The sequence below is a fragment of the Mandrillus leucophaeus genome, unplaced genomic scaffold (assembly GCF_000951045.1).
Source record: "Mandrillus leucophaeus isolate KB7577 unplaced genomic scaffold, Mleu.le_1.0 Scaffold103, whole genome shotgun sequence".
Lineage (NCBI taxonomy): Eukaryota > Metazoa > Chordata > Mammalia > Primates > Cercopithecidae > Mandrillus > Mandrillus leucophaeus.
In genome coordinates, this window is record NW_012098432.1 from 418,646 (window position 1) to 445,485 (window position 26,840).

Sequence of the window (26,840 nt, forward strand, 5' to 3'; positions counted from 1 at the left end):
ACGCCATTCTCCTGCCTCAGCCTCCCGAGTAGCTGGGACTACAGGCGCCCACCACCAAGCCTGGGTAATTTTTTGTATTTTTAGTAGAGACGGGGTTTCACCGTGTTAGCCAGGATGGTCTTGATCTCCTGACCTTGTGATCCACCCACCTCAGTCTCCCAAAGTGCTGGGATTACAGGCGTGAGACACCGTGCCTGGCCAGTTCTAGCAGCTTTTTAATAATTCTTGAGGACTTTTTACATAGATGATGAAGTTGTCTGTAAATAGAAAGTTTCATTTTTAAAAGCCCGATCTGTATTCCTTTTATTTTTTATTCTTGCCTTATTATCCTGACTGGAATCTCCAGTAAACATGAACTGAAGGAGACAGCTTTGCCTCATTCTCAGTCTTGAGAAGAACACATTCAGTTTTTTACCACTGTGTATGATATTAAGCCACAGAATATTATTCATACCTTTTATTAGGAAAAGGAAGTTCCCTTTAATTCCCAGTTTGCTGAAAGATTTTATTGGGAATAAATATAGATTTTTTTCAGATGTTTTTTCTTCATGTAATTCAAAAATTATGTGGTTTTTCTTCTTGAGTCTGTTAATATGATGAAGTACCTTGATTTTTGAATGTTAAACAACCTTGTTTTTCTGGGATAACTCCACTTAGTCATGATTTGTTATGCTTTATATATATTATTGGATTTGGTTAACTAATTTAACAAAAATGTTTGGGTCTTTGTGTATGAAAGATAATGTTATGTAGTTTGCCCTCTTGTAATGTCTTTTTTGAGTTTTGGTATCAGAGTAATGCTAGCTTTATAGAATGAGTTGAAACGTATTCTATGGTCTTCAATATTTTGTTTACTTGACTGATAGTTTGGCCTTTCTTATAGCATATACAAGTATATATAATATATATATAGTACATATACATAATATCTGTATTCTAATATTATGTGTGGGTGAGGGAAATGGATGAATGTGGCTGTGAGGAAATGAGAACAGTACATCTATTTGGGCATGAATCATTTGAAGGATGAGTTGTATTTGATGAATATTCGGAGTTAATGGAAGCCATTGTGCCTCCGTTACCTATAAACTGCAGTTGATATCTAGTCATGAAATTGCTAGGATTTGGTTGCGATAACATGTGTAAATCATTTGACACATTTCTGGAACAGCGTTGGATCTCAGTAAATGGTTGTCATATTTTCTTATAATTGTCAACCTCATTCCTGCCATCAATGACATCATCATAACTATTTTCATAATTTCTACCATTTAATAATAAAAATAAGAGCATTTCAAAAACAAATTTATAGCTGTTTGTCATTTAAAAATGTCACATCTCAGGCCCCTTACTCTTCTCATAAAACTTGTCACAGGACTCCCAAGGCTGGGATTCTACAAAAGAGCAGTCTGTGATTATATCTCTGATAGGATTTGATGGGCCTCCTGATCCAAATTATCTACTTAACTGAGGTGCAATACCTGGAGAGTCAATCATCCTCTGCTTCAGCTGAGACTGTTTTTAAGTTAGTGAATATATTTAATAATAGCTTCCTAAGCATTAGTTCACTGGGATGATTTATATCAAGTAGATGGAACTTGAAGAAAATGAGAGAGGTGGCTCTGAGGAGTAAAGTAAGGTAATGATCACAGTGAACACTGAAAATGAATGCTATTGAATAATACTGGAATCAAGATTAGGAGACCTGTGTTTAAGGCATAGTTTAGACATTTATTAGCTGTGTTCAGTCATTCAGTCAAAAATTTATTAAGCACCAAATATATGCCGGGAACCTATGCTAGGTGCAAGTGGTAAACAGGACACATACGGTTCCTGGGACTTACTAACCTTGCTTTAACCTCTTTGGGACTTCTGTTTTTTCTATCTAACTCATAAACTTGGCATGAGAAGCGTTTACATAACAGTACATTGTAATCTGCTTCATTAGAAAAAAAAATCAAGAACTACATAGATTATTTCCATGGGTATGTGAGCTTCAAACTTAGATTTTTTAAATTTCATTTTCTGTTACAATCAATGTCCCCCTCTCTAGGCTATGAATACTGAGGAGAGTTGTCTTATATATCTGTTTCATGGAATGTGTTAAATTATCTGTGCCTATTGAATAAACGAATGAATGAACACATTAATGCATGGAGAGTTTGGAAAGGAAAGAGACTGGCTAAGAATCACAAAGACCTTAAAAGAGATCATGAAAATGATGATGATAAAACAACCGAAAAAGAAGAGACGAGGATGCAAACAAAGCACACTGGTTAAGGTCACTGAATTTGAAGTCAGATTGCTGTCTGTTTAGATAGTTTGGAGAGCCTGATTGTCTTCTGCCAATTGGGTAACAATCTTAAAGTCACAATAAACTTTACTTGACAGTGGAGGAATTCCCAAATGTGTTAGCAGTCATTAAGTGTCTCAAATATAATTGTCCATTTAACCAATTTCAACCAAAATTTAAAGCTATCTCAAAACCATTTATTGAATAGGGAGTCCTTTCCCCACTGCTTGTCTTTGTTGGTCTTGTCAGAGATTAGGTGATTGTAGATGTGCAGCTTTTTTTTTTCTGAGTTTTCTGTTTCATTGGTCTATGTGTCTGTTTCTCAGAATTGGCCTTGGCAAAAAAATTTTGGCTAAGTCCCCAGAAGCAATTGCAACGAAAACAAAAACTGAGAAGTGAGACCTAATTAAACTAAAGTTTCTGCACAGCAAAACAGACTATCAACTGAGGAAACAGACAACTACAAAATGGGAGAAAATATGTGCAAACTGTGCATCTAACTAAGGTCTAATATTCAGAATCTGTAAGGAACTTAAATCAACAAGCAAAAAACAAATAACCCAATTAAAAACAAACGGGTAAAGACCATGAACAGACCTTCTCAAAAGAAGACATACAAGCAACCAACAAACATATGAAAAAATCCTTACCACCACTAATCATCAGATAAATGTAAATCAAAACCACAATGAGATACCATCTCACACCATTCAGAATGGCTATTAAAAAGTCAAAAAACAGCAGTTGCTCCTGAGACTGCAGAGAAAAGGGGAACAATTATACAATGTGAGTGGGAATGTAAATTAGTTCAACCACCATGGAAAGCAGTTGAGAGATTTCTCAAAGAACTTTAAACAGAGCTACAATTCGACCCAGTAATCCCACTACTGGGTATATACTCAAAGGAAAATAAATCATTCTACCAAAAAGACATATACACTCATATGTTCATCTCCATGCCATTCACAATAGCAAAGACATAGAATCAACCTAGGTGCCCATCAGTGGTGGACTGGATTAAGAAAATGTGATACATATATACCTTGGGATACTACACAGCCATAAAAAAGAATAAAAATCATTTCCTTTGCAGCAACATGGTTGCAGCTTGAAGTCACAATCCTAAGAGAATTAACACAGGAACAGAAAACCAAATACTGTGTGTTCTCACTTGTAAGTGGGACATTGAGTACACATGGACACAAACATAGGAACAATAGATACTGCAGACAACTGGGCATGGGGGAGGAGGGGAATGTGGGTTGGAAAACTACCTACCAGGTACTATGCTCACTACCTGGTTGCAATATACCCATATAAAAAAATCTGCACATATAATCTAAAGTAAAAGTTGAAAAATTTTTTTAAAAAGCTAACTAAATTTGTTTGGATATTAATATGACTTTTAAATTTACAACTGACACATAATTATACATATTTATGGGATATAATGTGATGTTTCAACACATGTACATGATATAATGGTCAAATTGCGGTAATTACCTTACCTATCGCTATAAACATTTATCATTTCTTTGTGGCAACATTCAAAATCTCTCTTCTAGTTATCTTGAAATATACACTACATTGTTATTTGCTAGAGTCACTCTACTGTGTAATAGAACACCAAAACTCATTCTTCCTGTCTAATTGTAACTTTGTACACATTGACCAATCTTTCCTGGTCCCCCCGCAACCCCCACTTTCCCCCTCTCTCCTCAACCTCTGGTAACTGGTATTTTAGATTGTGCTTTTAGAATCAGCTTTTTTAGACTTCACGTATAAGAGATTATGTGCTGTTTGTCTTTCTGTGCCTGGTTAATTTCACTTAATATAATGTCCTTCAGGTTCATCTGTGTTGCTTCAAATGACAGGATTTCATTCTGTTTTATGGCTAAATAGTATTTTATTGTGTACACACACACACACACACACGCGCGCACACACACACACACATATATATAATCAATTCCATAGAATGGCATTTAGGCTGATTCCGTATCTTGGCTATTGTGAATAGCACTGCAGTAAACATGAGTGTACATGTCTCTCTGACATACTGATTTCACTTTCTTTGGATATATACCCAGTAAAGAGATTGCTGGATTATATGATAGATCTATTTTTATTTTTTTGAGGAACCTCTACATTGTTTTCCATAATGGCTGTACTAATTTACACTTCCACCAACCATGTATAAGAGTTCTTTTTTCTCTGCCAGCATTTGTTATTTTTTGCCTTTTTGATAATAGCTATTCTAATTGGAGTGCGGTGATATTTTATTGTAGTTTAATTTGCAATTTCCTGATAATTAGTAAAGTTGAACATTTTTACATACATCTGTCAGCCATTTGGATTTTCTTCCAATAACTATCTACTTGGTTCTTTTGCCCATTTTAAAAATGGAATTATTTGAGTTCTTTTGCTATTGAGTTATTTGAGTTCCTTATATAATCTGAATATTAATGCCTTGTCAGGTGTATAGTTTGCAAGTCAGGTGTATAGTTTGCAAATACTTCTCCCATAGTAACTAAACAGCTTGGTACTGGCATAAAACCACACATAAACCAATGGAACAGAATAGAGAACTCAAAAATAAATTCATGCATTTACAGCCAACTGATTTTCAACAAAGGCACGAACAACACAACACATACTGGGGAAAGGATAGTCTGTTCAATAAATGGTGCTGGAAAAACTGAATATCCACATACAGAAGAATGAAACTAGACCTCTATCTCTCCACCAAATACAAAAATCAATTCTAGATAGATTAAATATTTAAATGTAAAATCTGAAGATATGAAACTACTAGAAGAAAACAGGAGAAATGCTTCATGAAATTGGGCAGGGCATGAATTTTTTTGATTTAGATCTAAAAAGCACAGGACAGCAACAAAATCAAAAATACACAAATGAGATTACATCAAACCAAAAAGCTTCTTCACAGTCAAGGAAACAATGAAGTGGAGACTACCCACAAAGTCAATCTAATTTGGAAGCTGTTCACTTTTTTCCCCAAACAAGAATCTACCTTTTCTCTAGAGCATCTTAATCAAGGCAATGATCATTCTGGACTTGAGTCACAGAAAATAGGGGTCAGAATTCTCAAATCTGGACCTGGTTATCCTTCTAACTTGCTGTATGATCTTGAGCAAGTCTCTTCACAATCTGGGCCTTTCTCTCCTCACCAAAACTCAGAAAACATTAGAATGGGTGATCCTCTAGCTCCTGACAGCACCAGCATGTTGATTCCATAGTTGAATTTTGAACATGAACAAATAGCTTTCCAATTTGTGATGTATTTCTATTGGAGTTCCTGAAGCAAATGATGATTGCTAATAAATAGGCAGCTCTCCCTGTATATTTGATACATGGTATATAAATGCCTAAAAAAAATGAAGCAGAGAATTAGGACAATTTGCTATTACATTAAGTCTGCAATATCCATTTCAATGAAATAGTTATAGTTTCTTGGACATGTATTCAGAGATACAAATAGAGGCTCTAGTTTGCAGTAAGAAGTAGAACTGTGAATGATACAGAGCCTGGGACTGCTGCCTGGGCTTATTTGAAATGACACTACATTCTGTTCAAGTAGACCATCTGTAAAGCATGAGCTCTATATATTTTTTTATCCCTCTGCCCCTGCCAGGTCCATTGCAATTTGTTTCTCTAATAATGTAAACCACGACCCAACTTTGTCCAGCAATTTATTCTGTTGGCATCTAACCCAATCCAAATAGACCCTGAGATTTGAAATGATGAAAAAGTAATAATTTTGTCAGTTCTTTCCTTTCTTAAAAGGAACTTTCTCTCTGTACATTTAGATGGAGGTCTTTTGGATTATGCCACAAAAATTTGTTCTTTGATATTTTCTATTTCTCAGAACCCATCATGAAATATCTTTCCTTTCCAGTGACCTGAGAGGAGATGAAAAATCTGGGAACACAGCTGGTCAGTAAACACAGAAGAGAAAGCATATCTTACAAAGCATATTTACCGAGAAAAAATTCCATTTAGATTTTAAGCCCCAATCTAGTATATCTACTTGTATGTATTTAAATGTATTGAATATTATTTCAATTCAGGTAGCAAATATTGTGATGACTAATCCACAGTGACTAAAATTCAGTCAGGTAAGTGGGCATTTGTAATCTCTGCTTCTCCTGAAGGAAAATCTCTTTTTTACTTTGGGTTTTACTACAACTGGGGGATAAAAGAGGATGAATATAAGATATGGCCATTCCTTACTGAATCTGTATTTAATGGAATTACTATTGTACACTCTGTGCAGTAGAGAGGAAAATCATTAGAAGCCAGAATAGTTGCAGGGAGAGTTCCATTTGTATTGTCCTAGGCTTTCATAAGAAAAAGAATTGAAGAGATTAGAGGTGAGAACCCAGTTATTACAGTTGTAAAGAAATAATGAAACATCTTACCAAAAGTATTCAGTTCCGCCAGCCTAAGGTAAGATATCTTGCCAATTATAAAGGAGCTCTCGGTTTTACTGGGGCAAGGCTGACTAACGGTCATTTTCTTGTCTTTTGCAAATACTCTGTTGATTCTGATATTTCCTGGGGCTGAGTTTGAGGCCCAATTAATGCTGACAATTGTCTCAATTTATCTGTTATATGTAGAAACTGTCACAAACTTTTCAGAAGAACATGGGTGACAAGGTAAAATGAGAAATGTGAGTGACAAGGTGAAATGAATGTTCAAGAAACAAATTAAGTGTTTCTAAAAACACTTAAGGTTAGAGATTCATTCTCTTCTCCAGACTAAGCTCATCATTCATGCCCTTCCAGACTTTTGGTTAATTTCTTGTTAAAATGTCACCCTTTCAGTAGGCTGTAGAAATGAAGAGCTGGAGAGATTTCTAGCCCTCGTGTAAATCAGCTGTTCAGGACTTCACTTCAAGGTTCCACTGGGATTGAGCAGGGCTCCAAAATAATTTTGACTGGAGTTTCACTTTTTTAGGGTTCTGCTTACTAAAAGAAATCTCTGAAACCAATTTGAACAAAGTTATTAATGATTAATTAAGGTTTTTACTTTGTTTCCTCTCTAGATTATGTTTGCATGTTGACATATGTTATCAGTGTCTATAGCCCAAAGTATTAGTAATATGGGAACTTTAGATATAGCTACAAAGCTGGAGATTGAGATTATTTGATTAAGAAAGCCATTTCAGCAACAGTGGTCAAGATGGACAGACACCTGTGAAACAGCATAGCATGTCCTAAGAACAAGGTAAATGTTTCTGTTTTCCCTTCTGAAACAGGATCCTGAATTTGACATCAGTTGTTCATATTTTATTAGTGATTGTGAAATGTGGTTGTGGTTAGATGAAGAAGGGCAAGAAGCACTAAAGAGGAAATCAAGGATCCTCACAATTTTTGTATGTTGTTGTCTCTATGCATATTCTACACAAGGCTAACTCTTACTCTTACAAATAAACTAATTACAGACAAGACTACTCAAGAAGTTGGTAAAGTTTAGATATATGCAGTGGTATCGCTGTTAAAATCCTTTGTGTACTTTATACTCATTCACTCATATCATCATTTACATTATAAACATAATAGGTACTCAACGTGATTTTTGAAAAATGAGTAAAAAAGAGTGGCGTTGCTAAGAATCTATTATGTTGTACTTACTAAGTACAAGCAATAAACAAAATTAGAAAAGTGTACACCCTCAAGGAGTTTATAATCTAGTAGCAGAGATAGATATGTACTCAGAGAAACATAAGTTTATATCACTTAATGTAAAATGGGAGAACCAACAAGCGGTTGCCTGAACTTTTCAGTGTCACTGCAAAGGGTGGGTCTTCTCTGGCCTTCCTGAGTTCCTTGCTTTCCCCATCTTCCTTCAGGCAATGCTTCCCTTTCTCTCTCTGTGCAAACTGGTTGAATGAATGGTAAAAATCACTGTTTATCATCTCTGTGAAGTTTTAATTAATGAAAAAAAGGATTTGTGATGCTAGTCACAGGATGTAGTTAATCTGCCATGCTTTGTGGGTCTTTCTGTATTGTTCTGTCATAGTAAGGCATACTTTAGAATAGAATATGGGCTTAGGACACCCCTAAACCTGCTTTTCAAGATGGCCCAGCAAATTGGTCAGTTATAAACTTTGCTGCAGGTCCCTGAAAAAAAAAAAAAAAAAAAAAAAAACTGGATGAAGTTTCCTTCTTGTCTCTTTTATGTTCTTGGGAGCTTGACCTTGTAACCAGGTGGCAGTACTTTCTCTTGGTCTCTGCCATCACAATGGCAGCCCGGGTTCAAGGTTTAATTCCTGGCTTGGAAAATGAGTTCTCTATCTTGTATGTATTTATATGTATTATCTGTGTGATACTTATACATGAAAGAGCTTTGATTGATTGGCTTAAAAATAAGTGCTAAATCAAATATTTTGTTAGAAAAGTAAAAAGTGTAATGCCTTTTAGTTCATGTGACTTAAGTAATCTTTGGGAAATAAAGACAGTTTTAAAATAAAGACAATTTTATTTGTAACATTAAAATTTTTTCAAAAAAATAAACAGGTCTAAATTATATGGGTCAGATATTAAGTTTGCTAAATGCTTTAAGGTCATAAACTGCTTCTTTGACTTTTAAAACTTGTTCAATTTAACCTTCCTTGGAGACATCAGATTCTAGATAAGGCCTGGGGACATGTGAAATAAGCATAACTAGAAGCTATGCAAAGAAGGTTATAAAGAAAGAGATTTTATATAAGAAAGGATCTTCTATGGTAAATTCTTGTCCTAAAGCAAACTGACTGGTTGTTTAACACGAGGAAGGTTTATGACAAGTCAGAAAGTCCAAGCATATTGTAGATGGTCTGTATGAGTCATGAAAGAATTTATGAAAAGGAATTTATGCAAGAAACATTGTACAATTTAAAGGTGATTGGACTCCTAAATTCTTCATAAAATGCCACTATGACTCCTACTGTACAATTTCCCTGCTTTACAGCTCGGTAAATCCTGGGACATGTGGAGTTAACCATGCCCCCTAGCTGTGCTAGAAAAAGCCAGCCCTTATCCGCACTTCTGTCTGGATCCTAGGCTCCACACTAGTACATAATTAAAATCCCTTACTTATCAAGATTTTCACCAAAAGAAAAAAAAGTTTCTAAGAGTTAACACCATAACATGTATCTGAGACTACTTAAAAAAACAGTTCTACACACAAGGCATGTAAAGATAGTAAATTGTGTTTTGTGTAAAAAATTATAGGAAGTCCAGGGAATATGAAATCTTCTGCCTAGATTAAAGGGTTAAGAAGATTGTTTTAAGTTAGAATAAAGTTGAAGTGTTATTCAAGTTGTGGAAGGTTTATGAAAAATTAATTGTAAAAGAAATTCTGTGTGTGAACACACTGGCTAAAGTTAAAAGGGTTATTATTCCATTTTTCTGTAAATTGAGCATTGAAATAAAAGCATAACAAGGTTTTCTTAGGGCAAAAACCTGCTTATGATCTGACCTCTAAGACAAATTGTAAAGGGTTATAAAAGGTTTATGAAAATCTTATCTATGGTCAAACTGGTTAAGATTGAATTTATTTGTCTATAAAGTTTTATTAAGAATTGGGTTTAACATCAATAATACACTAACACGACAGTGACATTTGGCTTACTTGGTATAAAAATCACACAAGAAGCATTGTCAAATACAAAATGGTGCTTGTTTTTCTTTGGGCTGTATTTGCATAAATGTGTTATTGGTATATGTTCCAAAATTATGGGAAACCCCTCTAATTCTGATATGGCTTAATGTATGTTATTAATAGTTAAAATTGTTATGTGAAATTGCTATATGCCACAGAAGTAACCAAATTTCCTTATCAATTGTGGCTTTAATAGTGGCTGTCCTAAGACTTTTTATCATCCACAGACAATTTTTGTCCTGTTTTAATCCTCTTTGGAAGATGATTTTATAGTCAACTGTACAACTATAACAGGTGTTCTTAAATGCAAGTTTCTGATAACTTTGGAGATTATTATATTAGAATAGAGAAAAATCTTTCAGAACACTCATGGAAAGCTGAAATGTTCATGAATATTAAACAGAAGTTAACTGCATGGACTAAACTAATAGAAGTCTAAAGTAATCTTTTTAATTTTTCTGAAAACATTACTGATCCTTTGTTTTGTTTTTCAGAGTCAGGAAAACTTTTCTTTTGAGCTATTTACAGCTTGTAGCAATCAAGTAAAATATGGTCTTATGAACAAAATTTGGAGCATATTTGTTTCTCTCTACCTGATTTGTCCAGAATTTGGAAACTATCTGTGAATATTCTCAATTTATGGCAACATAGTTATTTGCATGAGTGCAATAAGAATCTGTTTTCTTTTGCAACAGGACACAATTGGAGAAATTGATTATTTTACCAAGGCTTTTACTGGAATGGCATGCTTTTCTTTAAGAAATCAAATTTGACTTGTAGAGCCAATAAAACCCCTTGAGGAACTGGCCTCACACCTTGCCTACACCATCTCTGTACAAGGTTCCTGACCCATGGTAAGTAAAGAATGTCACAAGTCCAGGATCCCCATGTTATCTTGGGACCTCAAAAGGAGAGGAATTTACCCAACTTGTAGGTATCTGAGGGTGCAAACCCATGGTAGAACTTGGCTTTTTAAAAAAGTCTTATTTAAGATTTTTTTCTATGGAGCAGAGTTCCGTCAAAGCCAATTTTTAAAAAGCTTATGGCAATTACTTATTCTTGCTGTACTTTATACAAATAATCAGGCCAAATATAATAAAGCAAATCAATCTTACCATGATTTGTCTTTAGTAAAAATGGGAGACTGGAAAGAGAAATTATGTTCCAAGAACTATGGTACACTTATTATTAAATTTTAGTCTCATCAGTTGTTTTTAAACGTGTTTCTGCAATTTTGGCTAACCCTACTTATTCTTGTGAACCAACCAGTGATCTCTGACTGTTGCTCAGAACAAACAAGAGGGATGGGTAATGTAAAAATCTGGATGAGTATTCTAATTGTGGGCACATTAGAATCAGTTAACAGCCCCATATTAGCTTAGTTCCAACAGTTGCCCAGTTCATAGAAAGCTTTCTAATTTTGTTTACTTGAGAAAATTCTACTTCTTTTGCTTCACTCTTGTGGAATATATTGCTGTAGTACTATTTTTGTAGGAATTCAGGAGAAACTTACTAAACATTTTCTTAAATTAAGCTGCTCTAAATTAAATGGCTGCTCTGTCTATGGAGTAACCATTCTTTTATTCCTTTACTTTCCTAATAAACTTGCTTTCACTTTAATCCATGAACTCACCCTGAATTCTTTCTTGCATGAGATCCAAGAACCCTCTCTTGGTGTCTGAATCCTGACTCCTTTCTTGTAACAATATGGCTAGCCAAAGATGAACTGAGACAAATCTGGTATAATTCCTAGTTTAGTTATCTGTCTGTTTTAACCTAACCTTATTGTGATGGTTAATATTGAGTGTCAACATGATCGGATTGAATGATGCAAAGTATTGTTTCTATTACCCAGGCTGGAGTGAGGTAGCACATTCTCCACTCACTGCAACCTCCACTCCCTAGATTTAAGCGATTCTCCTGCCTCAGCCTCCCGAATAACTGGGATTACAGTTACCTGCCATCGTGCCTTGCTAATTTTTGTATTTTTAGTAGACATGTCATTTCGCCATTTTGGCCAGTCTGATCTCGAACTCCTGACCTCAGTTGATCCACCCACCTCAGCCTACCAAAGTGCTGGAATTACAGGCCTGAGCCACCACACTCGGGTAGGCACTCACTCTTAATATACCTTTAACACATTTTAAAATAAGCTATGTACATGTGTCACTACTAACATATTATGCTTTGAACATTTCTCTATCCTATAATACAATATTTGCACTGCCAGATATATTCTTGAAAATCATACATGTGTAACAAGAAGATATACAATATTATCCATTGTAGCATTGTATGTAATAGCTAAACTTATAAAGAGGTGAGTGTCCATTAAAAAGAGAGTAGACAAATCATTTTTGATGTAGTCACTTATTGGAATAAAATTGAATTCTGCAATAAAAATAATGAACTGCAGCTTCATGCAAAAATAAGAGTAAATCTTCAAACTTTCAAAAACAAGCTAAACAACATAATATTTATAAATAAATACATATGTTTTAAATACATGAAAAATAAGGAAATTATAACAAATGAAATTTATCTTAAGTGGGGTTGTGTTAGTGGAAGCATGAGGAGGAGAGAGGTAAAAGTGAAGGTAGATGAAACAGTTCTGGCAATGTTCTAGGATGTAAGTCAGTAGTGGGTTCACAGGCATTCTTTTCATTATTGTACTTTATAAAATATATGTTACATTCTTTAGTGAATATTAAATATTGCACTAAAAAAGAGTGAATAACAATAGAAATCTCAATATTGCCTTTTCGAATCTCAGTGTATCCCCTGGGGCTACACAGAGACTACCAAATTAGGCAAAGGACATCACTGATACTTTTCTAGTAGGGAAATGAAATGCTCATATTTCTGTTTTAAAAAGAAAATATTGTTATCAACATTGTAGAGGAGAGACAATGCATGTGAGAGATGTTGAGGTTCTGACCCAGCATAGTGGTTGTAGGGACAAATTATATGAGGTGGAGTATTTAAGAACTATTTAAGAGATAGAACCTGCAGGAGTTGACGATAGATAAGAGAAGTGACAATTGTTTAAGATACCTTTTAATTTTCTAGCTTGAACAACCAATACCATTATCCAAAATAGAGAAGACAGTAAAAAAGAAAGCATACCTATGGAATATCATGATAGAAAGGATAGCATTATATATCGGAGAGTTTGAAACATCTACATAACATAAAAATGAGCTTCTTCAGTCACATTTAGAAATATTTTCTGGATCTCAGGAGAATGGCAGGCTCTGGAAATAAAGATCTAAATATCATCGACACGTTGGTAATTAAGGCCACAGAAGTAGATGAGATCATTCAAAAAAGAGCATATCAAGTCAAAAAGAAGAAGAGAGCTATACTGGATTCCTAGAGGTCATTCACCATAAAGAAGACAATGGAGAAACACTCAGGGGTGTAGAAGAGAACAGGAAAATTTGAAAAAGCCAAGTGGCCAGTAATGTTAACTGCCTCCAGATACATCAAGTAAAATAGAAATCGTAACTGAAACACAGAGGGGCTATGCAAAACCCAAACCTGTAAACCAAGTGCCTTAGCTCCTTTTGTTTACCGTATCCACTGATCTAATGATTTTTAAGTTGTGCCGTGGAGTGTGCTAGAGCTATTTCTAATGGTTAGATGGATATAATTTTTCATTTCACAAATACTGAGCAACTTTTGTCTACCAGGTACTATGTAGATAAAAGTACTGTTTAAAGATTATGGCTTTAAAAATAAATTATGAAACATTTCTGTTAACAATGAAGAAATCCATTCATCACATATATATTTAACATATATGTACACATAAATGTGTGTGAGGGACATAAGTAGGGCTGAAAACTACTGCCTTACATAGAAATTCAAAATTATAAATCATGTTAATGAGGTTAAAATACCTTTGATTACAAAAAAAAGTTAGGGTGGAAGAACTCATGCTTACAACCCCAACTCTTTGGGAGCCAAGGGGGAAAGATCACTTTAGCTCAGGAGTTTGAGACCAGCATGGGCAACATCTATACAAAAAATAAAAAATTAGCCAGGCATGATAGCATGTGCTTATAGTCACAGCTACTCAGGGGACTAAGGTTGGAGGATCACTTGAGCCTGAGTGATTGAGGCTGTACTGAGCCATGGCAGTGCCACTACACTTTAGCCTGGGTGACAAAATGAAACCCTGTCTCAAAACAAAACAAAGAACGACGGATATGCACAAGAGACTTGCTATTCTTGGGAAAAGGAATTTCTTCAAATGCTTCTGTATTGTTTGACTTGTTACAATTAGCATGCATTACTAATAATTGTAATTTAAAAACAACTACTCAGTAGAAAATTTCAGAAATTCACATTGCTTCATTAGCCTGTTTTTCCATCCTAGGAATTTGCAGATACACACACATATACACACATACACACATATATAAACACACATATTCACAACCTAGGAACTAGGGAACCCAAATCTAAGACTTGAGTTAAACAAAATTTCTGCTTGTTACTTTGAACTAAGTCCTCTAGATCAGAGATTTTTCAGAACTCCATTTCTTAGGAGAGTTGCAAACTAGAGTTTTGTAAATTGACCTTGTGTGTATTATTCTCTTCTGTCACAGAAAACATATGACTTCTGTGGCATTTTTAAATGACTAATCCAAAGTTATGAAATAAAGTAGCTCTAAAGATGAATAAATACAGTTGTGTTTTGATTCCTCACTTTTCCTATGGCATTAACCCTCAAAAAGATGTTCCCCATTTACCTTCGAACTGTAAAAACTGTAGAGTTCTTGTCTATCATTCAGCTGTAACATCTTGGTTATCGGGCTAATCTTAAAAAGCAATTTGAAAGGAACTTAGTGAAGTTCAAATGTTTAATTAGTAGTCCTTTTCCTAAACGTCTTCTTTTTCTTGCCAGGTGCAAGTTTCTGATAAAATATGATTTAATCTGTGGCTAACTTTTGCAGTTGATTTAATAATTTAAATACATTCATGTAAAACATCAGATGTGTAGATGGAGAGAATAGCAAAAGTAAGTACTTAAAAATAAAATGGGTAATGACTGAAACACTTAGTAAAATATTGACTAAATAATTAACTTTGTTACTGGTCACCCTGGTTAATAAAATACTTTGTGACACACAGCACCCTGTGTACAAAATGACCTTACTTTTACCCTAAAACAGGTCTCTCTGAGCAGTGTTTATATTCATGAGCTGGAAAACAGGTGAAAAGATAATCCCTTACCAAATTCCCAGAAGTTCCCAAGGAACAGCTCTTATCTCTGCTACCCTTTAAGTTACTGACAAACGATGGAGAAATAAATAATACTTTTAACTTGCAATTTTATCTCCAATGTTTTATTTATTCCCAAAGCCTCCAATGGAGAAAAAGTATTTGCAGGGAAACCTCTATAGTGAGAGAGATAAATGAGTTAAATGGGAATGAAATATGGGCAAATATTCTGTTTCAAGGACAAAGGAAATTAACTGTTCTGAGCAACTCAAGGTAGAAGAAACCATTCTGAACTATATTACTCAAAAAATATAAGATCTCTTATCAGCTTAAAAATGCTTCCTCTTATATTGCTCTGTTTTATGTCTTTTGATTTTCAGACCTAAATTACATTTATATCAAAAGATGAAGCCAGCAGTTCCAAACTAAGTAAAGTGTTATTTCATGTTCCCAAAGTATCTCAAACAATAATAATAGATTTTGGCTTCATGGCTCCTAAAATTGAGGTCATATATTTGCAACACAACTGTGTGGGACTGGGAACAAGAGGTGACTGAAACTGGGGCATGGGTAAAGCAGACTATGTCCTACTGACCCAGACTCCCCAGTGGCAGGGGTCAGTCACCCTGGGGCTAATCACAGCCACCTCAAAAATTTCCTGTTGTTTTGTACAAAGCCTGTTATTATCTTGTCCTTACCTCAGTTTTAATTTCTTCTCCCTCATATCTAAACCATAATTGACATTATCATTCCCACTCCCAGCTCTCACTTTCCATCTCCTTACACTCTACTCATACACTCACATTCTTTCCAGTTTCCTGAGCAAATTTGGTTCCCTCCTGTATTAGTCCATTTACATGCTGCTGATCAAGACATACCTGAGACTGGGAAGAAAAAGAGGTTTAATTGGACTTACAGTTTCACATGGCTAGGGGGGTCTCAGAATCACAGTGGAAGGCAAAAGGCACTTATTACATGGCAGTGGCAAGAGAAAATGAGGAAGGTGCAAAAGCAGAAACCACTGATAAACCCATCAGATCTCATGATACTTACTACCATGAGAACAACATGAGGGAAACCGCCCCATGGTTCAAATTTTCTCACCTGGTTCCTCCCACAGAACATAGGAATTGTGGGAGTACAATTAAAGATGAGATTTGGGTGGGAACAAAGATCCAAACCATATCATTCTTCCCCTTCCCCTCCAAATTTCATGTTCTCACATTTCAAAACCAATCATGCCTTCCCAACAGTTCCCCTAAGTCTTAACCCATTTCAGCATTAACCCAAAAGTCCACAATCCAAAGCCTCATCTAAGACAAGGCAAGCACCTTCAGCCTACAAGTCTGTAAAATCAAAAGCAAGCTAGTTACATCCTAGATAAAATGGCAATATGGGTATTGGGTAAATACAGCCATTCAAATGGGAGAAATTAACAAAAACAAAGGGGTTTCATGGCCCATGCAAGTCCGAAATCCAGCAGGACAGTCAAATTTTAAAGCTCTAAAATGATCTCCTTTGACTCCATGTCTCATGTCCAGGTCACCCTGATGCAAGAGGTGGGTTCCTATGGTCTTGGGAGTCAAAGTCACCCCTGTGACTTTGCAGGGTACAGCTCCCCTTGCGGCTGCTTTCACAGGCTGGCATTGAATGTCTGCAGCTTTTCCAGGTGCACAGTCCAAGCTGTCAGTGGATTTACCATTCTGAGGTCTGGAGGACAGCTGCCCTCTTCTCACAACTCCACTAGGCAGTGCCCCAGTAGGGACTCTGTGTGGGGGCTCAGACTCCACATTTCACTTGTGCACTGCCCTAGCAAAGGCTCTCCATGAGAGCCCTGACCCTGCAGCAAACTTTTTGCCTGGGCATCCAGGCATTTCTATATATCCTCTGAAATCTAGGTGGAGGTTCTCAAACCTCAATTCCTGACTTCTGTGCACCTGCAGGCTCAACACCATGTGGAAGCTGCCAAGGTTTGGGGCCTGCACCATCTGAAACCTTGGCCCAGCTGTATGTTGGCTCCTTTTAGCAATGGCTGGAACAAGTTGGATGCAGGGCACCAAGTTCCTGGGCTGCATACAGCATGGGAACGCTGGCCCTGGCCCACAAAACCATTTTTTCCTCCCAGGCTTCCCGGTCTGTGATGGGAGGGGCTGCCATGAAGACCTATGACATGCTCAGGGTACAATTTCCCCCATTGTCTTGGGGATTAACATTCAGCTCCTTGCTACTCATACAAATTTCTGCAGCCAGCTTGAATTTCTCCTCAAAAACTGGGTTTTTCTTTTCTACTGCATTGTCAGGCTGCAACTTTTCTGAACTTTTATGTTCTGTTTCCCTTTTAAAACAGAATGCTTTAAACAGCACCTAAGTCATGTCTTGAATGCTTTGCTGCTTAGAAATTTCTTCCACCAAATACCTTAAATTATCTCTCTCAAGTTCAAAGTTCCACAAATCTCTAGGGCAGGGGCAAAATGCCACCAGTTTCTTTGCTAAAACATAACAAGGATCACCTTTGCTGCAGTTCCCAACAAGTTCCTCATCTCCATCTGAGACCACTCATCCTGGACCTTATCATTCATATCACTATCAGCGTTTTTGTCAAAGTCATTCAACAAGTCTCTAGGAAGTTCCAAACTTTCCCACATTTTCCTGTCTTCTGAGCCCTCCAAACTACTCCAACCTCTGCCTGTTACCCAGTTCCAAAGTCGCTTCCACATTTTTGGGTATCTTTTCAGCAATACCACACTCTACTGTTACCAATTTACTGTATTAGTCCATTTTCACGCTGCTGATAAAGACGTATCTGAGACTAGGAAGAAAAAGAGGTTTAATTTACAGTGATACATGACTGGAGAGGCCTCAGAATCATGACAGGAGGTGAAATGTGCTTCTTATATGGTGGCGGCAAGAGAAAATTAGGAAGATGCAAAAGCAAAACCCCCAGATAAAACCATCTGATGTTATGAGACTTACTCACTGCCAGGAGAGCAGTACGGGGAAACTGCACCCATGATTTATATTATCTCCCACCGGGTCCCTCCCACAACACATGGGAATTATGGGAGTACAATTCAAGATGAGATTTGGGTGGGCACACAGAGCCAAACCTTATTGCCTCCCTCTTTCACCTATGCCCCCAATTCTTGGGGAAGCTTGCTGAATTCTACCCTTCCTCAAGATTTAGTTCAAATGTCTCCTCTGGAAAGACTTTCTAAATTTCCCTTCTATGTGCATATACACATAGAGGTACACAAACGTACTACACACAAACACAGACACATACACACAACTGTAGACTGAAGGCAGAGTGAGGGGTTCTTTCAGTAACTATACTAAATTATATCAGTATCATATGTTATATTTTAATATTATGTCTATTGTGTTATAATTATTTGATTACATACCTGTCTCTTATATAACTAGACCATGAGCTCCTAAAGGGAGCTGTGTCTTCTCTGTATCTTACTTATTTGCCATAGTACCTAGTATTTAGTAATGGCTTAATAATTTCTTGATTGAAGAGTGAATGAAGTTATTATTCTTCAAGACTTATATCAGTTTCCCTTGCCTCTGTGAAGTCTTGCAGATTCATCTAAGACAGGAATAAACTCTGTCCTCTCTGAGTTCTCATAACATTTTATTTCTTGCTTGTGACTGACTGCTATCACTGACTTTCCTAGATTTAATTCCATTTCTTCTATCCTATCATAAAAAAGATCATACCTTCTTTTATTATCTTTTCCCTCAAAGTCACTGTGCTTTGTAAAAAGTAATTCATCCTTAATGTTTGCTGATATCATTTAATATATTTCCCAAATATTTCCCCCAAATAAACATCATTAAACAAGGTGAAGTTTTTATGCAGCACAGGGATGATCTCAGATTCATTTTTATTTGCCTAGGCTCAGCGCATAGGAGGTACCAAATAAACAGTTGCTGGGAACATGAAGGGAGAAAGTGACTACTTCAGAAGCAGAAGACCATTTTCTTTGTTCATCTGTTGGCAACAATTTGTCCTTTGGCAAACACTGGGAGTGAAAGCAGTTATAATCACCTAGTTTTAATAGCTAGAATCACTCTATACTTTTTCTTCCAATGCCTACGTATCCTTAGAAATGATAACTTTGGAAGGGGTGATGCAAGTTTTTTTAACTCAGAAATTGGAGAAATATTAACTTTTAAATTTACTACCCTATCCCCCAAATGGTGACAATACTGCCAGCCATTGGAAATAGGTGAGGCAGGCTCTTTAAAGGAAATTGATTGAAAAGTTGAAGTATGCTCTAAGTGCTGAAGTAAATATGCACGTGGAAGAACAGGATGGCTCCTGTCCCTGAGAATAAAATCTTCAAAGATCTCATTTTTCTCACAATTAATAGCTCCATTTATTGACAATGTATATATGTCAGCCTTATGCTAGTCTCTTCACAATATATTCTTATTTAATTATCTTGACAATCTTGTAAACCCAAAATTAGAAAACTAAACTCGTAATTACCTGGAAAAGGGAACAAATTAGACCACACACTAAACTACCCACAAGGCAAAATAATCTCAACCAGAAACTCCAACCAAGACTTTGAGAAGTCACCCAACAACATCAGGCTACCGCATCTTGTTCGTTTTTTTCTTTCACAGTCATGTGTCTCTGAGTATACACATGAGTAATATGCATCATCACGAAGATGCTGCAGCATAAATAAAACACATGTCTCAAAGTGACTGGCTCGGCTTCAGGAATTCAGCTACTTCTGCTAAGGAAACTGAGTTTGGCAACACTAGCTTATTTTAATCTTCTATATCCTCTGACTCTGTAGTTTCTCATTAACTGTGTGCTTGGGAAACTCAGTTTCTCACTGCATAGTTTCCATATCAGTGAAAGTGGCCTGTCCATCACTAACATAGATTTTAAAATACTAAATTATAAATATGCTTATGGATCAACTGGGGAGGGGGGAAATTAGGATGTCTCTGTTGATACATAAATACAGGCCACACACACAACATTACTTTCCGAAGATTTGCCTACCTCAATGTGAAGATATAAATGAGTGTGATAGTTACATAAGATGATTTATCATTTCAATTGTGAAAAGCATGCTTTCTAAAACACTCTCCAGATCACCTTCCCTGACAGAAGCAGCAGTAACAACAGAAACAATAAAATTTCCACAAAAAACAGTTGGCCAAGTTTATTACAAAACATAATGTCAGCTGTCGAAATGATTACTTCCTCAAACTGACCTTCTTTAACCTAGCAGCTCTAACCTTTCCCTTTTGGCCCTTCAAGATACATTTTGATCACCAGTTCTAAACAGACCCATTGTTGAAGTTACATGTGGTTTTTTTTCTGGAGATAGAAAAAGAGAAATAAGCCCATAGTGAGCCCACCAAGATGCCTTGATCCTAAAGTCAAGTGCAAAAAAGTATGTAGTTGACTTGAAGCAAAGAATCAAATCTATGTTTGGGAAGAAGCACATTAAAGTAAAAAATAATTCATAAGAGGTCACAGGAACTATTGTCAGAAAGTTCTCACTGTAAATAACATCAACATGCTTTTTTCATATACTTTTATAATATACAAGCAAATCTAAATATTCTTTAACCTCCTCTAATTTTCATCTAGTCAGTCTTATTTAGACTAAGCAGAAGTATTTTTTCCTTCCTTCTGCCTACTCTTTTTTCTCAGTTTTTATTTATATACAGAAATAGCAATAAATATATCAATATACTATCTGGCATGTTTTAGCCATGAATAGAAGCTGAGGTTGTGCCTTAATGGAAGAGTCTATTTAAATTGATCTGATTTTCAATATTCTGCATGACAACTCAGTATGTAAGTTCACTTTCCTTTTGCAATAGTTTGGTTTGCCTTTATTGTTTGTTTTTGCTTTTACTTAACACAATATTTTACAAATAATTGAGATACTTTAAAAATACTTCTATTGAGGCATTGTGTTGGTACGAAGGATACAAATGTGTGTGTGTGTATATATGTGTGTGTGTATATATGTGTGTGTGTGTGTGTGTATATATATTCTGCTTTCTGCCTTTTAGGCATTCAGAATATGCATGCAAAGATGTTCTCAGTGGTCTTGACAAGTACAGAGATCCATGGGATCAAAGAGATGGGAATAGGTGGAGATTTCCAAGAAATTTGAAGGAGTCTTGATAAAAGAGAGGACAGTAGAACTAGGTCTTAGATGTTACCACGATGAAAGGATGGGAAGTAAGCTGGGAAAAGGCAATAGCAGGAAATTACAAAAATGCATGGTCTTTTCAGGGGAAGGTAAAAAGTTCAACATGGTTAGGACTAATGCTGTGAGAGCACCAAGTTTTTGGAGAATGGACCAATACGTAACAAGTTTCTAGAAGTATGAAAAACCTCTAGTATGAAAAAAGGACACCACAAAAAATTCATGTGAAATAATACAAAGTGGATCTCAGAACTCTAGATAATATGAGCTCTAAACTGTGTTTTCAAAGTGTGGTCCTTGGATCAGCATCATTAACATCTGTTGGGAACTTGCTTGAATGCAAACCCTTGGGCTCCAGCCTAAGATGAGACCAAGCACTGTGTGCTTTGCTAAGCCTTCCAGGTGATTTTGGTGGACACTACAGTCATAGTTTCAGAGGTAGAAAGTGTGCTTTCCAGGTGTGAGGAATAGCACACACAAAAGTGTAGAGGCTGGAGTGAGAGTAGTAGTGGCATGCAAGAAGCAGGCACAGCAATATTTTATTTATTAATTATTTCAGTTATTCATCACTTAATGAAACAATTTAACAAGTATAGAACGGGGATTTTAATCTTGTAGTACAATTCCAAAAGTCAAAAAGTGTAAAGTCTGGATACTTTACATAGTGAAGAAAAAAATGACTGTAAAGGGAAGATCAGACTGAGGCTCTGACAGATATTTTAAACTGCAATGGCCTACAAAATGGAAGAGGCTTTGTATGTTCTTCAATTGGACAGCAACATAAATAAAACAGGATTTTAGAAAGTTGGCAGTAAGACTATGTAACACAAGAGAACAAAGGTGGCTTAGATAACTTTTAGGTCTTCTTCACTGTAAATTCATACTTCTTTGTAGTAGAATGTGTATTATTTGAAAGCTATCAGAAAAGACCTCACCCCACAAGTATATCTATTTTATCCTTAGCATAATCCTTAAAATTTCACAACTGCAGAGTCATTCTTTTGAGTTTTTTTTTTCATCAGTTCCCTAGGAGAGTAAATACTGTACCAATTAAAATTCAGTCAAGAAGGAAATTGACAACCGGCGGGAAGCAATATTTCAATAGGAGGAGAAGGGAATGAAGGGACAATAGCAGAAAAAAAGCATCTAAAAGGGGAAGAGGTTCCTGCCCAAAATACATTTTTCCCAATTTGCACACTTGAATAGGGCTCCTTTGGCCCAAAACAAGGTTGGTGCCATTTAAAGACACAAGGAAATTAGGATCATATCTAGAAATTTGTCTCAGAGTAAGATAGAGGGGAATGTTGTGATTGTAAGCATAGTGAATTTTGGGTGAGGGAGGGATAACAGGTGGAAGTTACTTGTGGCAGTTGAAAATTTGGGATGAAAATTGCTGTAAGCTGATGTTTTTATTTTGTGTCACCAAAGATGTCTATAATCCAGTGTTTTTGTAAAGCATTTTACATTCTCAATAAGCCATTTAATTGACGTCATTTATTTAGCGGGCACTAAGTGGGGGGTTAAATTGAATATGATGTCCAGCCAGCTGTTGAATGTGCAGGCGGGAGGTCTGAACAGGACAGAGACTTGGGAATCATCAGCATGACGATATGAACTTAAGCCACATAATCCATAAAGTACGCTATGCAATGTGGACCAGGATAAATCCCTGAGGAACTTCAAAAGGAATAGTTAGGTGAAGAAGATCCTGAAAATTTGGAACTTGGATGTACTTGAAACTGCCTTTTAGGTATCATTAGTCCCAAGGAAACTTGTGAGTTAGTCATTTAAAGTGGTCACTCTCCCATAGAAAATCTATTTATATAGTGTAGTGACTCTCTATATCCCTTTTAAAAACATACTGTTTCTTTATCATCTTACAACCATGTATTTAATGGTTAATTAAATATAAAACATGAAAATAAAGTACCCTTTTAAAGAAATAAAAATTAATCATTGTTTATTATGTTTATGCATCATCTGAAGCAATTGACTCATTTTGCTTTTTAAGCATATTTCACTTTTATTAAAAAAATTGGAAAGGTAATTTTATAATTTGATTCCCACCAAATGGGTAAGAGTTAGCTCTTATTCAGGATATTGGCCTTTATTTTGAGATGAAATACGACATTTTGGAGTCAAACTCAAATTCTATAACTAAAAGACTCTACAGTCCAAATTATAAGATGTCTATTTTGAAATACTGTTTACACTCTCCTCTTTAAAGAACAGAGTGTGTGTTTTGGGGGAGATCAATGTCAATTTTAGCAAAATTCTTATTTTAAAAGCTTCATGCTATAGAAATAAAAACAGAAAATCAGAACCTAGAAGAGGATCAGAAAACTAATACATCAAATTCAGTACCCAAGGGTCAATACCCAAACATCACACCTGAGCCTGAGTACCAGACTAGACAGGGAAATATCAAATTGCCATGGAGTTTTTCAATGAACTCAAATATAATTTGTAAATTATCTTTACTAAAATTATGATGATTTATAAAATTTACTATAATGGTTCTCACTGAAAAAGAATTTAAATATTTTGGGAAGAACTCAATGATAATGCTGTATCTTCAAAAACATTTTCCATTTTCACTTCCTGAATTCAGTAATATTATCTAAGAAATTTAAAATATTTTCGAACATCTGGTGTATTAGTCTGTTTTCATGCAGCTGATAAAGACATAACTGAGATTGGGAAGAAAAAGTGGTTGCACATGGCTGGGGAGGCTTCAGAATCATGGCAGGAGGTGAAAGGTACTTCTCACATGGTGGCGGCAAGAGAAAAATGAGGAAGAAGCAACAGCAGAAACCCCGGATAAACCCATCAGATCTCATGAGATTTATTCACTATCACAAGAATAGCACAGGAAAGACCAGCCCCTGTGATTCAGTTACCTCCCATTACGTTCCTTCCACAACAGGTGGGAATTCTGGGAGATACATGTTCAGATTTGGGTGGGGACATGGCCACACCATATGGAAAATTCCACCCGTGGCCCCTCCAAATCTCATGTCCTTGCATTTCAAAACCAATCATGCCTTCCCAACTCTCCCATAAAGGCTTAACTAATTTCAGCATTAACCCAAAAGTCCACAATTCAAAGTCTCATCTGAGACAAGACAAGTCCCTTCCCTCTATGAACCTGTAAAATCAAAGGCAACTAGTCACTTTCTAGATACAATAGGGGTACAGGTATTAGGTAAATACAGCCATTCCAAATGGGAGAAATTGGCCAAAACAAAGGAGTTTTGGGAACCGTGCAAGCCCAAAATCCAGTGGGGCAGTCAAATTTTAAAGCACCAAAGTGATCTCCTTTGACTCCACGTTCCACATCCAGGTCAGGCTGATGCAAGAGGTGGGTTCCCATGGTCTTGGACAGCACCACTTCTGTGGCTTTACAGGGTACAGCCTTCTTCCCAGCTGCTTTCATGGGCTAGTGTCGAGTGTCTGCAGCTTTTCCAGGAGCATGGTGCAAGCTGTCGGTGGATCTACCATTCTGGGTTCTGGAGGAAGGTGGCCCTCTTCTCACAGCTCCACTACGCAGTGCCCTAGTAGGGCCTCTATATGGGGGCTCTGACTCCACATTTCCCTTCTGCACTTCCCTAGCAAAGGTTCTCCATCAGTGCTCTGCCCCTGCAGCAAACTTTTGCCTGGGCATCCAGGCATTTCCATACATCCTCTGAAATCTAGGTGGAGGTTCCCTAACCTCAGTTATTGACTTCTGTGCACCCACAGGTTCAACACCATGTGGAAGCTGCCAAGGCTTGGGGCTTCCGTCCTCTGAAGCCACAGACTGGGCTGTATGTTGGCCACTTTTAGCCACAGCTGGAGTGCTGGGACACAGGACACCAAGTCCCTAGGCTGCACACAGCACAGGGACTGTGGGCTTGGCCAATGAAACCAGTTTTTCCTCCTGGGCCTCTGGGCCTGTGATAGGAGCACCTGCCATGAAGATCTCTCACTTGACCTGGAGACATTTTCCCCATTGTCTTGGGGATTAAAATTCGGCTCCTTGTTACTTAGGCAAATTTCTCTAGCTGGCTTGAGTTTCTCTCCAGAAAATGGGTTTTTCTTTTCTGTCACATAGTCAGGCTGCAAAATTTCCAAACTTTTATGCTCTGCTTCCCTTATATTACTGAATAGCTTTTAACAGTATCCAAGTCACCTCTTGAATGCTTTGATGCTTAGAAATTTCTTCTGCTAGATACCCTAAGTTACCTTTCTCTAGTTCAAAGTTTCACAAATCCCTAGGGCAGAGGCAAAATGCCACGAGTTTCTTTGCTAAAACATAACAAGAGTCGCCTTTACTTCAGTTCCCAACAACTTCCTCACCTCCACCTGAGACCACCTCAGCCTGGATCTTATTTTCCATATTGCTATCAGCATTTGGGGCAAAGCCATCCAACAAGCCTCTAGGAAGTTTCAAACTTTCCCACATTTTTCTGACTACTTCTGAGTCCTCCCAGGCTGTTCCAATCTTTGCCTGTTACCTAGTTCCAAAGTTGCTTCCACATTTTCGAGTATCTTTTCAGCCATGCCCCACTCTACTGATACCACCTTGCTGTATATAGTCTGTTTTTATGCTGCTGATAAAGACATACCCAAGACTGAGAAGAAAAAGAGGTTTAATTTGACTTACAGTTCCACATGGCTGGGGAGGCCTTGGAGTCATGGCAGGAGGTGAAAGAGACTTCTCACCCGGTGGCAGGAAGAGAAAAATGAGGAAGAAGCAAAAGCAGAAGCCACTGATAAACCCATCCGATCTTGTGAGACTTATTTACCATCATGAGAATAGCACTGGAAAAACTTGCCCCATGATTCAACTACCTCCCCCTGGGTCCCTCCCACAACATGTGGGAATTCTGGGAGATACAATTCAAGTTGATGTTTGAGTGGGGACACGGACAAACCACATCATCTGGGTATTACTTAGTTGTTTGTCATTTTCTTAACAGTTATGTTATAAGATCTTGCATTTGGGTCTTTGATTCATGTTCTAACTAACTCATGGTCACATGATCATCTTTAATTTAGTAGTAACTACCTTGAGCCTATCCTACAAAATGAGCAGGTTAATAAAAATGTAAATGTAAATGATTCAGCATTTTCAGAAGGGAGCTAGTTATTTGCCAGCAAGATAGATGGAAGAATAAAATTGGTTGCTTCTTGTTTTTTCAACATACTTGATAGATACTTGCAAGAGCATAGGGTTATTAATCAAATGTCTACTTCAATGACAGTGCATATCTAATGCAATACTCATACATAAAGAGTTGTCAAGTTCAAAAGCTCCTCTAACTTGTAATGATTTTCTGTTTTATGCTTATCTTTCTATAGAATTTGAATCTATGAATCTATGAATTTTAAGGGAAAATTTTTGTGTTTTTTTTTTTTTGCCATTGAATACTTATAAAATGGCTAAACTACTGCTTTCATAATTTGGTAGT

The 26,840-nt window shown here is 36.6% G+C and overlaps 1 protein-coding gene across 3 annotated transcripts in view; it reads right to left on the reverse strand.

The window, feature by feature from the left end:
• The window catches only part of PTGER3 (prostaglandin E receptor 3 (subtype EP3)), a 211,258-nt gene that overhangs the window by 74,895 nt on the left and 109,523 nt on the right, over positions 1 to 26,840 (reverse strand). Inside the window, exons 5-6 of one of the 3 annotated variants that reach the window (XM_011977624.1) lie at positions 17,425 to 17,440; positions 11,475 to 11,484 (exon numbers count right to left, since the gene is read on the reverse strand). The exons of the other annotated variants lie outside the window; for them this stretch is intronic. Coding sequence (XP_011833014.1) covers positions 11,475 to 11,484; positions 17,425 to 17,440 — 26 coding nt within the window. The remainder of the gene's footprint in view (positions 1 to 11,474; positions 11,485 to 17,424; positions 17,441 to 26,840) is intronic. 3 annotated transcript variants of the gene reach the window in all.